Here is a 12,190-nt window from a genome sequence, read left to right as displayed (position 1 = left end):
TGGGTCTCTACACGAAAAACTTTGCAGGATCAATAGACAAACAAGGAGTAAACATTGAGAAATCACAGATAACCCACCGAGGAACTGAAGATAAAAAGAGAAAGTCGCAGAAAAAGGTGAATGACCTATCAAATATTCTCTTTGGTTTTTAAAGGAAGATGCTAATCCGAAAGTCCGATAATACTGTCGGTTATTTCTCACTGTACGGTTTCTCAATCAATGAATAATTTATACAAATACGCGGTGATAATGTGTGAATTTACGGTTAAAATTACCGTCCCTAACGGTAGTGTTAGGGAAGCAATTTCTCATTTTCATATGCCGTAAAATTTGAAATTTCAAACCCCCAAACCAACGCCCTGGAATCACCGCTGTAAAAGAAAAGCACAAGAGGGGAACCGCGGGCACGTGCCTTTTCAATTACCTATCTGTTTCATTTACTGCCGTTGTTTTGTCCAACGGGAATTGATCATCTCCGCCGCGCGGGCCATCGCCACAGCAACTTGCTAGCCTCGTTGCTGCTCCCTTGCTGTCGCAAGCTCAGCACTGAGTTGCCAGGCACCGCCCCGAGCATCGATCCCCAAGCCATCGAGCTTTATCCTTTGTCTTTGTGCGGCGCATGTCGAATCCGACATCGCCAAGCCCAGATCTGACTTTCCCAGCCTTAGGCAACCTTCGATTCAGTGTTGCCCGAGGCCTTCGACAACTGTATGGGGTGGTTCCTAGCGCCGAGGACGAGAGTTGACGATGATGGCAGCATCGGGGTCAAGGTTTGCTTCTTGGCCCTAATTTACGGCCAATCTTCAATTTGCGGGCGAGAATAAAGGCCAACAATATCTCTTTTTGCAAATTAGATTTCTTCAGTGATAAGTTAGCCATCAAATTTTTCGACAGAAGAAATCACCAATGGCATAGAAGTGATCGAATTTTCACTAAAGTGGCACTCAAGTAGACCCCTAAAAAACTTTTAGCTCTAAAGTGAACGCCGTATGTAAATTATGACACTTATAATTTCCTTTTTTCCTAAGAAGAAAAGAGAATTGAAAGACAACAATGAAACAACTATCCAACTTATCACCTAGCTTGACTCGTAGCAAAGGTACATATGAAAGCCCATGAACGAAATGAACATGATGCCTTCTTAGTTCCAGGAATCACATCAAATTAGACACTAGATCACTAACGGCTACATAGTTTTAATTTCTATTGCCTCATCCTTGCTATTACACTAAACCTACATGAGGGGAGATATATATAGTAAACGTTAGTAAAACAGATTCAGCCAATCACATTAAAGAACTACACGTGTAAAAAACGATAATCAATGATAAATGACATTGCACTATGATCAGTCGTATTGAGCTGGCAACTGATTAATAAATTAATTATGCTAAGTATGAATAATCAGAGAAATCATTTCCATACTCGACTATATTCATGCAACACCGAGTCATTTGGATAGCTAGCTTCAAATGGGGAGTTTTAACTAGCCCCTGCTGATTCATCATCTTCGAGGGTCGGAGTTGACCATTTCGCAACCCGCGCTTTTGCTTTCTCCGCCTACGTTCAGCCGTTATCACAAAAATGCAGATGAGATTTCATTCGGTACAAAACACAAATTATGTTTGATTCTTCAGAAGAAAATGAAATAAGCTTGAAGATTACCTCTTTCTCCCAATCACATCGAATTGTTATTATGGTCAATATAACAGTTTGAACAGCAGTGCCTCCAAAAATCATTCCACCCCAAATACCCTGCAGTTATTCCAATTTCTCCTTAGCATTCATTAAATTATCTTATTATTGAGCATAAGGCTTCATTTGTTTCAGGGAAAACAACTTTTGAAAAAATATTTCCCAAATTTTTCGGCGTATGGTTCACAGGGAATAAACTATTCAAGAAAATATTTTCCACATATGGAAAGAACACTGGAAAATTATCATGTCTCTGCAATTGTGCCAATTCAATCCTAAACCTTTTTGCAATTGTACCAATTTAGTCCATCCGGTCAATTTTGACAAGAAATTATTGATATAGCACAATCAGCGTTGACGTGGGAAATTTTAACAAAATTTTGAGATTTTTTTAATTTTATTTTATTTTTAGTAATTTTTTTCCTGTCTTTTTTTTTTTTCTTTTATGCTTTTTTTTGTTAGGGCTACCAAAAGGCCACAAGCCACTGGGTGAGGGCCTGCGAGCCCACCTCGCCACTAGGCGAGGGCTCACGACCCTCACCAAGTGGCCGGTGATGGCCATGAGCCCTCGCTCACGGTTGGGCAAGGGTTGCGACCCTCGTTGTAGCCAACGAGGAATCATGGTCCCCGTCGGTCACTAGGTGATGGTTGCGAGCCCTTGCCCTAATCCGGTGGCTAGTGGCCTCCCGCCAACCCTAACAAAAGAAAAGACAAAAAAAAGGAAAAAAATTAAGAATTAAAAAATAAATACATAATTGGAGAAATATTAAAACATTGTGTAAAAAAATCTACGCTAGTATCGGTTGGTCAAAATTAGTCGGATTGATTGAATTTGCACAATTATAATAGGTTTAGGATTGAATTGGCTAAAAAAAAAAAGTTTGTGGTTGAATTGGCACAATTGTAATAAGTTTAGAATTTTTTTGATAATTTTCCCAAAAAAACATCTTCAAAAGTGAGAAAAATGATTTTTCTCTTTTTGAAGAGAGGAAATTATTTTTCCTCATCTTTCCTAACTAAACTCCTTCATCCTCCTTTTTCTTTTAACAATTTAAAAAAAATCCAAAATTTCTAATAAACTTTCATTTTGTCTTTTTCTTTTAAATTTTCTTCATTTCCAATTTATTTTCTTTTGTCCTTCTTCATCAGCTAGTCGTCGGCATCAGCGATGGCCAATGAGCTCGAGGCTTGCCAAATCTCGGCTAGCACCGGCTTGCCCGAGGCCAGCAAGCTCGAGGACCGACTGATCCGGGTAGCTCGAGCTCGTCTATGGCCGTTGTCGACTGGTGGTGGCTAGGGAAGAAGAAAAAAGAAAAAGATAGAATAATAATAATTATTATTATTATTATTTTTTACTTAAACATTAAAAATTATCCACATTAGAATGAGTGGTCTCCCTGTAGAACAAGTGGTCTCCATGTCAACAATGTTCGACCAAACAAGACACGGAAAATAAAAATAGATTTTCCTTACTACACAAAAATATTTTCAAATCTCAGCCAAACACCGGAAAATATTGTCTATTTCTTGAGAAATGTCATTTTCCAAAAACGTCATATTTTTCGCGAAAGAAATGGAGCCAATCTAATAGAGCATATTAAAAAAAAATGAAGTGATAAGTTAAACAAAGGATCTAAAATTTTACCACAACACCTAAGTGGAAAACCCATCCCATGAGAAATCCAAGAGGTAGGCCGACAACATAGTAGCATCCCAAATTGATAAATGCAACATAGGCTTGCCATCCCGATCCAACGGCAACTCCTGTCGCATCGATGAAACTCGAGTGTATGATGTAAAGTGAAAAGAAATTACTGCTCATAGAGGAAACCGCCTCTAACTAGTCCAACCGACCCTAAATCTCATGCAGCTAATTTGAGTTGTAGTGAGAGGGATCCAAATAGAGTTGAAGTTTTGTTATGCTTACTTTGAGTAAATTCTAGATGGAATCAAGCCATTTGTTCTATGAATATCATGCTTTGTTTGTAAGATTCTAGTTTAAGGTTATATTGGATGCTAATAACAAATCACCAAATGATCAATTGGGTTAGTGCTAAGCATTTCAAATATCTCACTTTGTCGAACTTGTCCGTACGTCAATACCTAACTTGTACCGAAAATACCATTTCCTTTTCTTTGAATGGACCCTTATGATCAACCAGACAACAATGTCACAGAAATTTCATTTTCACCATTACATCATGTGATCTTCCACAAATGGATATATGGAAAAGAAGACTTGCAGAAAACCTGTATATTAATAGATGGTTTTGAAGGTTTACCTGATAGAACGGGCTGAACACTGTTGAGTAGTATGGTGATGCCTAGAAGATAGGAGAGCTTGTCCACTTCTTCAAGAACATCAGCAGAAGAAGTGAAAATGTATGCAAATTTGTCATGCAAAACCATGATGAGAGCACAGAAGAAGCAACCGATAACTGTTGATTGCACAACCGACACGATGGTTGCAAATTTTGTGGCCCTGCTGTTCCCAGCTCCAAGCTCATTTGCCACCCTTACTCTGAATATTAAGTGAACTAGAGATTAGAGATTGAAGGGACAATAAATAAAACGAGTTCTTGATTTTGGAAGCTTTTTCTGCGGAAGGTGAAAGAGAGTTTTTTGACTCTTGGAAAAACAAATTGAGGTTGTATAATAGTATAGAAACTTATTTTTCACAGGTTGAGTACACAAAAAGTTCAAGAAATAGATCTTATTGCGACCTAATGCTTAGTTGATTATACTTAAACCATTCACAAGTTTCGATGCTTTTGAAGGTATGACAATACGTTCAAAAGCTGATGCAAAAAAAAAAAAAAACCAAGATGAAGTTTACCTTTATGTCAGTTTTCTACGTTATATAAGCACACTTTCTGCATGGTTTGTCTATAGTGTTATTTTAGCAGTTTGGACTTGTACTTGTACGTGGGACTTTGCTTAAATTGCTAAAAAAAAATGGATAATGCGGCATCCATAAAACTTACTCTTATTTATAAATAATAAAATTATTTTCCATCAAAATAATTGTGGAGACAACCGGCCGAACAGTAAAATAAAACGAATAAGAAAATAAATCAGACACTAAATTTACGTGTTTCGGCTGGTGTGACCTTTATCTATGAGCAGAATAAAAAATGATTCCACTATAGATCAAGCAATACAACGGAAATTACAATCACACTCGAGTTACTAAAGCACTCTTAGTGTTTCCAACCATAAATTACACCCAATAACCTCAAATATTGTTTAGCCCCATGATTTCTCAAGAAATAATCTCTCAATTTTATAATTGAATTCCCGAATCTTACTCACAATATTTAATTGGTTTTCGCACAAAAAAATCTCATGGTGTCATTCACGAAAAAGTCGTCTCTTGGATACTCTTCATGAGAAGTCACACTTCTCATATATATACAAGAATTGGATCTAAAATAGAAAATATATTCTTAATTTTAAACCACTGAATTAGGAAACAACTCTAATAAGGAAATTTATTCAAATAAGGAAAGTTTCATTTGTTGGGCTCAAACTTGCGACATTTTTTTAACAATCTCCACCTTCGCCTAGAGTCAAGTCATAATTGCTTCGCTGTAAATTCAAATTTCACTACTACTCTTCCATGGCCCCTCTTGGGCTTAACCATCACAGATATCTTTTAAGTCCAAGTCTCGATTGAAATTACCTATAACTGTACACCTCATAAAAGTACAACCTCCACTTGCACCTTTAACCGCTTCACAAGGATTTTCTAACATAACCTCATCAACCACAGATAAAACAAAATCATTATGGCATCCATATCCGTTAGAAGATCGAATAAGTACCATGTCAAGTTCAGCGGTTGCAATAACTGCTAGTTCTACAGAGTCCACCTCACCACAAGCACCATTAATGTCGATTACTCCGCTAGTACCCGTTACCTCAAAAGTTTCTAGATGGAACTCCACCTTGAGCTACACCGGCCAATAACACTCACATCTAGAAGTATCAGAGACTCTTCAATGTAACTTCTTTGCTGAAAACTGAAGTTAATTTCAAGCACCACAATTGGATGCTCTTCACCATGTGCATAGCTTAGGAGCATATTTTTTTGTCCTTCCATCGAGCTTATCACCATTTACTTGAACATTATATGGACAACTACATATTCTAACAACAGAATAATCAGTAACATTACTTCGCCATACTTATTCAGGAATTTGACATCTAACCGCAATCGATGTGGATATATTTATTAGGTAGCTTGTCGTACTAAGCGTTTGCTAGGAATCTCCTAGATATAACAACACTAGAGAGAATTTAATGTTTTTTTTTATAAACTTTGTAACATGTTGTGATCCACTAGCACTAGTGCGATGTCTCACCATGTCTTTATTATGTAGAATTTGTTCGAAAAATTACCAAAAGAGTCCTCCAGTTTAATCCCAAATTTTTTAATTACGCTAATTTAGTCTTAAATATTTTTACATTTTATCACCGGAGTCCATCTAGTTAATTTTGATTTGAAATTGATAACAAGGATGCCAGTCATTCATCGACTATCCTACATGGCGCGGATGCCGGCCATTCATTGGAATTTTTATCAACCAATAAAAAAGTTTTACTGTTTTTTTTTTTCCTTTTTTTATTGCTAAGGTTGGACGGAGGTCGGCGATCACCGTCGAGCCCGGCTACCTATGCCGTATACTGGGCGAGGTTCGTGGCCCTTGCCACCCACTGGATAAGGGCTTGAGATTCTCGCTCAAATCTGAACAAATATGTACGAGGGCCCACAACCCATGCCCAGCAAGTAGAGGACGTCGTCGGGCATCGGGCATCGGCTGGTAGCCGATGGCCTCCTACCAGCCCTTAACAATAATGAAAAAAAAAATGGTAGAAAAGAAAAGAAAATTTTCAAAAAAATCATGTCAACACCAGCAATGTCACATGGGATGGTCAATGGACAACCGACATCCATGCCATCAATTTTGGGCCACAATTGGTTGGATGAACTCAATTGATAAAATATGAAATGGTTTATGACTCAATTGACATAATTAAAATGTCTAGATTAAATTAGCAGAATTATAATAGATTTAAGATTTTTTTTGGTAATTTTCCAAAATCACTTTAATAGCTTCGAGCATAACTCTATGCTACTAATAGTCCGCACATACTTTATTGTCTTGCCGGTCTCATTTTCAATCAAAGTTGTCGGCTACATGATCCTAATAACATCATCAAACTTGTGCTTAAGCACAAATACCAAAGACTTTCTCGAGTAGTTGTCCACAATTGTTAGCATAAATATGGCACTCTTCCTTGAAAGAAATTGTGTCAATCTATATACATCCAAGTGAATGAACTTTGCAATCTCTGTGGTTTCTCCGACAGTCGAACTAAATTGCACTTTCCGTTGTTCGTTCAAGTTACAACACATACGTATATTCATATCACCAAACACATAACCACAAAATAGATTTCTTTCACTTAAAATCTTCAAACTTTTCTCTCTAATGTACTCTAAACGCATATTGCACAATCCAATGACTCCATGGAAAAACTTCGTTACTATCTCACCTTGAAGCTCATACAAGCCATCGTGCTTGATTCCTCTCATTAACATTCGGGAAACTCAAACAAACTTCAGACTGCATGTTCTAAAATATACCAAAACCTAGTTGAATCTAAGGCACTGAAAGAAATTAGGTTATTCTTTAATTTTGGAACATACCTTACTTTAGTTAATGTCATCATTGTGCCATTATGCATTCTAATTCTAACACAGCCCACACGTACAACATCATGCTCAGTATTGTTTCCCAACTAATCCTCACCACTCTCTATGTACTAATAAGTAGAAAATCAATTCCTATTTTGTATAGCGTGAAGCAAACAATCAAAATTCACAATTTATTTGTAAAACTACGAATCCTCGGTAATAGACAATAAAAAATCAGTAGTATCCAAATTACAGTCAGCTACAACCGCAACAACATCAACAGAATCAACTCTAATTCTCTTATCCTTCTCTTTCTTCAACTTAAGGCAATCCATTATGAGATGTCCCTCTTGCCACTATTCCAACATACGATACCGGCAATTCTAAAATGACTAGGTCTATTCGGATTTATACTACTTTTACTAACACGAGTACTAGTTCTTTCCCTACCTTCATCTACTAAAGCAACATGCATATGTTCATCAGATTCTTTCCTACAAGTGTCCCCACTCAAAATCAAATCACAAGCCTCATCAAAGGTTAAACTTGTAGACCTAGAGGAATTACTAATAACAGTTTGAGTGGTATTCCAACTATCACGTAGTAAGGATGATATAACCAAACCACATACTTGACCCATCTTTAAGTTAAACAAATGTCACATCAAGTAAACTTTGTTGATCATAGATGGGTTATCGTATATGTTTGAGTCTTCATCAAACCCACAGTGGAATTCACTTTCATGATGTTAAACATGATGTTACAACACAACATTAGCTGAATAACCCAACACTTATCTCTCCTGCAATTCTCAATCAACTTACTCCATCGAGCCAAGTTTCTCGATGGGTGGAGGCAAGGGAAAATTCCTCTAATACAAATAATCCTCAAACCCGTTGTGATCTTCTATTTCATGATGTTAAACATGACATTACAAGACAAAAATTAGCCGAATAACAGCCAACATTTATCTATCCAACAATTCCTAATTAATGTGGTCCATCAAGTCAAGTTTCTCTCGAGATAGGGGCAAGCGTAGATTCCTTTAATATAAATAATCTTCAATTTGCTTCTCTCGGAAGCTAAAATCCTTCCCATTTAATCTGTTGATTTTCATTTTTCTTTCTTTTGCCACCATCGGTTCGCTTCAACTCGGCCAAGCCTAGTTTGTTAAGAGTGCACAGCAAAAACCAAGGGAGATAGTCAAGAGAGAGCCCAAGTTAGAGCTTGTCAACATATCAAGTTCAACTCAACTTCAATTAAATATTGAGCCAATATGTTATTGGCCAACTATGATAATTAAATGCTTCATACGACTTCACTTATCGGATATTGGACTTCCTAATATTACTCACACTTGCATCTCAACAATCTCCCACTTACGTGTGAACTTAATATTAGGGTTGTTCAATCTTTATTTGGGTATCCTAATGCACCAATACCCACCTTCATCCATGGTCTCTTTATCCAAAGCAAATGATGAAGGCTACCATTAGGACTACGTTGCTACACCCAATGCCCACCACTTGAAAACTGCGTTGGTCACCGGATTCATTTCTTAATATATTCACCAAACACCATATTCGATCTTTTGTTGCGAAAACAAGAAATTGAACAATAAAATAAACAAAATAAGAAAATAAATCGAACACCGGATTTATGTGGTTTGGTCTATTTGACATACATCCATAGAGAGAGCGCTTAAGACTTCTACTATAGATAAAGTGATTCAATGTAAATTACAACTGTTCTCAAGTTACTCAAATGCTCATAATGTTTCCTAATCCACAATTACTCCCAATAACCTGAAGTAGTATTTAGCTCCATAATTTCTCACGAAATAATCTCTCAATTTCATGAGGAAATTCACAATTTATACTCATAAGATTTAATTGGCTTCCACACTAGAAACTCTCTGGGTGTAATTCATAAATAAGTCATCTCTTGGATACTCTTCACAAGAAATCACACTTCTTACACACAAATTGGATCCAAAATAGGAAACCTATCCATACTGAAAAACCACTCATATAGGAAATTTATTCAAATTGGAAAGTTTTCTTTTTGGGGCTCAAACTCAATAAAATGTTCAACAATCATTATACTCAACATATATAAGACCATTTGAATAGATTTATTTGTAGTAAAGCAATCTCGTCTTTATCGTATATAACCGAATGTTGTTGATGAACCAATTTCGTCCAAATATAAACTACAATTACCGAGGATACTACCCTTCAGTCAACTATTTATAGTGCGATTGATTATGATTCCCGACGATGAGTCTAAGTTCAATTTCTTGCTTTTGTTCTTGGCTATGAGAGAGAGAGAGAGAGAGAGTACCCGGTTGCGGCAAAGAAGGAAAGAGGGATCATCATCTCCCAACCGTTGATGCTCATGCTGCCATATACGTACAATTGTAAGCGTCCGGAGACATTGGTGAATAAATCTATTTAATGATAAATTATTAAGATGGAGATAAGCTGTTACCATATTGACAAGGCATCTACAGCAACCGTGGCGTTTTGTAGATATCCAGGCATTAATATCAATATCCCGTAGTACCAATTCTCCAAACTGTTCGGATAGTATGAAGAAAACGTGATCGTCAAATCCTACTGGCCAAGACAAAATGTAGACAAGGGACAGAGATATAGATCATGGTCGAACTTTTCAAGATGTGCCAAGTTTCAATTTGAATGTGAATATTCTGGCTGCGGTTACGACATAGTTTCCCGAGTTCAATTTAGTTACAAGAACTTGTGTAATGGAGCAGGTTCCCTCTTAGGTTTTCCGTGAGCTAGATCGATGTAGAAGACAGAGTCAAGCATGCGTAGCGTTACATGGAGATGGAGACTAGGAATAAGGACATTTTACCAAAGCATAACTCCAGAAGCAGCGGACAATTTGACAAACTCCCATAACCCCGAGAAAGCTTCCATGGAGAAGCCGGTCCACGTCAGCGAGCATCTGCCGCTCGCAGCGTATGTGTACAACGCAAGCACCAAGAACCACCAAGAGAGATCGAAGCTGACGGACACTCCCACCACGCCAAAGTTGAACACGTAGACAGAGAGCCAGCTCGTGAGCACGTTGATCGCTAGGCTGGCCAGTGAGACCCATGCCAAGACCCGGGTCTTGAGCTGGCTCTGCAAGAACCTCCACAGGGGGAATTGGAAGGCGAAGCTGAAGTACAACGGGATAAGCCACAGAGCCACCGTGCCCGTCATCTCCGCCACGTCATCCGGCTGCCCTAGGAGCTTCAGGAGCGGCGCGGCAAAAACATAGAAGGGGAGCAGCAAGAAGCAACACAGGAAGAGCACGATCCACGACCTTTGCATGTAGATGCCAAGCATGCGGTATCTCTTCGCACCGAAGGCTTGGCCACATAATGTCTCTAGCGCGCTTGCCATACCTAACTGATAACCACAATCCAAACACAAAAGTCGACATGAAACTCTCGATTGCTCTTTCTGTTTTCATGTCCAATTGAGTGCGTTCACTTCAAGCATCTGATTTGTCGATAAAGTGATGTCTAAAAATAACTTTCCTTAATGTATTAGAAGCAATACCGACGTGAACAAACAAACGATACTGCTCTCATAATTGGAATAACAAATACAAAAGCTGACGATAGACACGGACATTGAATTCCGCTTCGTCATGGTGGTCGGCCGACGCTCTAGTTTCTGCGACACTGCCGTATCTTTTGATGCAACGCAATGATACTTTTTATTTTATTTTGCGCCAATATAATTAAGCCTGTCAAAACTTGTCATGTCGAATAGCATCTCTATTAGAAGTACTGTCTAATCAGAGAATTAGCGAGCGAAGATTTTTGTTTCTTTCCTGTACTTACCAAGAGGCCGTAGTTGAAGCCGACGATGACGTTGATGGCGATGGACACGGCGGCAAGCTCAACCTCCCCGAGGTGCCCCGCGAACGCTTGCGTGACGATGTTCATGGTGTACTGGGCCACGCGGCCGAAGATGGCGGGGCCTATGATGTGCCATAGCTTCCTCGTCTCAGCCCACGCTCTCGCGCTAAAGCACGTCTTCTCTTCGTCTTCATGATCCCCACCATCGCCGCCGCCATCCGCAACCCAATCTCGCAGCAGAGGCTGGCCGGCGTCGCCGTTGCCATCGACGGTCGCCATGAAAAGGACGAGCGGGTTTTTCTTGGCCACTAGAGAGGGAAGTGTCGTGATAACGAGAGCAAAGACAAACACAGATAACTAGAAGGCAGTGAAATGATCGGTGATGGAGGTCAAGCGTTAAAGAGCAGTTCTCACAGCGGAAGCAGGAGACTTCTCACGGTAGAAGCCGGAAACTTCTCACATCGGCCAACACAAACAGATCCCAACAGCCAAAAATTGGACGGTCCCACATTGGCCTCGGGACTTCGTCTCTTTGCCACTAGGACAGGACAGCAGGTGAGAGCAAGGAGTATTCCACGAAGAACATCTGTAAAGGAGGCACTGCGCATGTGGAGGAGACAGATTGGACGATAAGAAGCGGTGAATTCTCTTATCCGGAAAATTTTGACGATTGAGGTGGGTGGGAACAAGGAGAATGTCAGCTCAAGAATCGAGGGCTCGTCGCTGAAATTTTCATTGTTGACCTACTCTGACTCTCTCTCGCTTTGGTGGCCCTCGGATGCGGAGTCCGCTTCAACGAGCAGGCATCTTAAACTTCCAACCTCGGTGGAAAATAACGAGTTTTGATTGCTTCTATCCATCGTATTAGATCAATTAGTTTTTCCTATTAAAAAGGGATGAAATTCTCCGGCGTCGAC

The 12,190-nt window shown here is 39.0% G+C and overlaps 1 protein-coding gene across 1 annotated transcript; it reads right to left on the bottom strand.

Moving 5' to 3' along the window:
• Positions 1-1,401: 1,401 nt before the first annotated feature.
• On the bottom strand, positions 1,402-11,656 carry LOC115739453 (protein DETOXIFICATION 27-like). Its single transcript, XM_030672551.2, has 8 exons — positions 11,256-11,656; positions 10,274-10,815; positions 9,887-9,973; positions 9,740-9,796; positions 3,978-4,216; positions 3,341-3,459; positions 1,666-1,755; positions 1,402-1,560 (listed from the first exon to the last, which is right to left on the bottom strand). The coding sequence occupies exons 1-8, from the start codon at positions 11,550-11,552 to the stop codon at positions 1,483-1,485; spliced, it is 1,509 nt and encodes a 502-aa protein (XP_030528411.2). The 5' UTR covers positions 11,553-11,656; the 3' UTR covers positions 1,402-1,482.
• Between the last annotated feature and the right edge of the window lie 534 nt (positions 11,657-12,190).

The sequence above is a fragment of the Rhodamnia argentea genome, chromosome 2 (assembly GCF_020921035.1).
Source record: "Rhodamnia argentea isolate NSW1041297 chromosome 2, ASM2092103v1, whole genome shotgun sequence".
NCBI lineage: Eukaryota > Viridiplantae > Streptophyta > Magnoliopsida > Myrtales > Myrtaceae > Rhodamnia > Rhodamnia argentea.
Note: the sequence above shows the minus strand (reverse complement) of the source record. Positions and strands in the feature narration are given on the sequence as shown.

What these genes read in the sequence shown, in the direction of transcription:
- LOC115739453 (XM_030672551.2), bottom strand. Translation starts at nt 11,552, where the DNA reads ATGGCGACCGTCGATGGCAACGGCGACGCCGGCCAGCCTCTGCTGCGA. An exon ending in GCTTCTGGAGTTATGCTTTG is followed by an intron (nt 9,974 to 10,273) that starts GTAAAATGTCCT and finishes CTATCCGAACAG; the next exon opens with TTTGGAGAATTGGTACTACG. An exon ending in TTTTCCACTTAGGTGTTGTG is followed by an intron (nt 1,756 to 3,340) that starts GTAAAATTTTAG and finishes GAATAACTGCAG; the next exon opens with GGTATTTGGGGTGGAATGAT.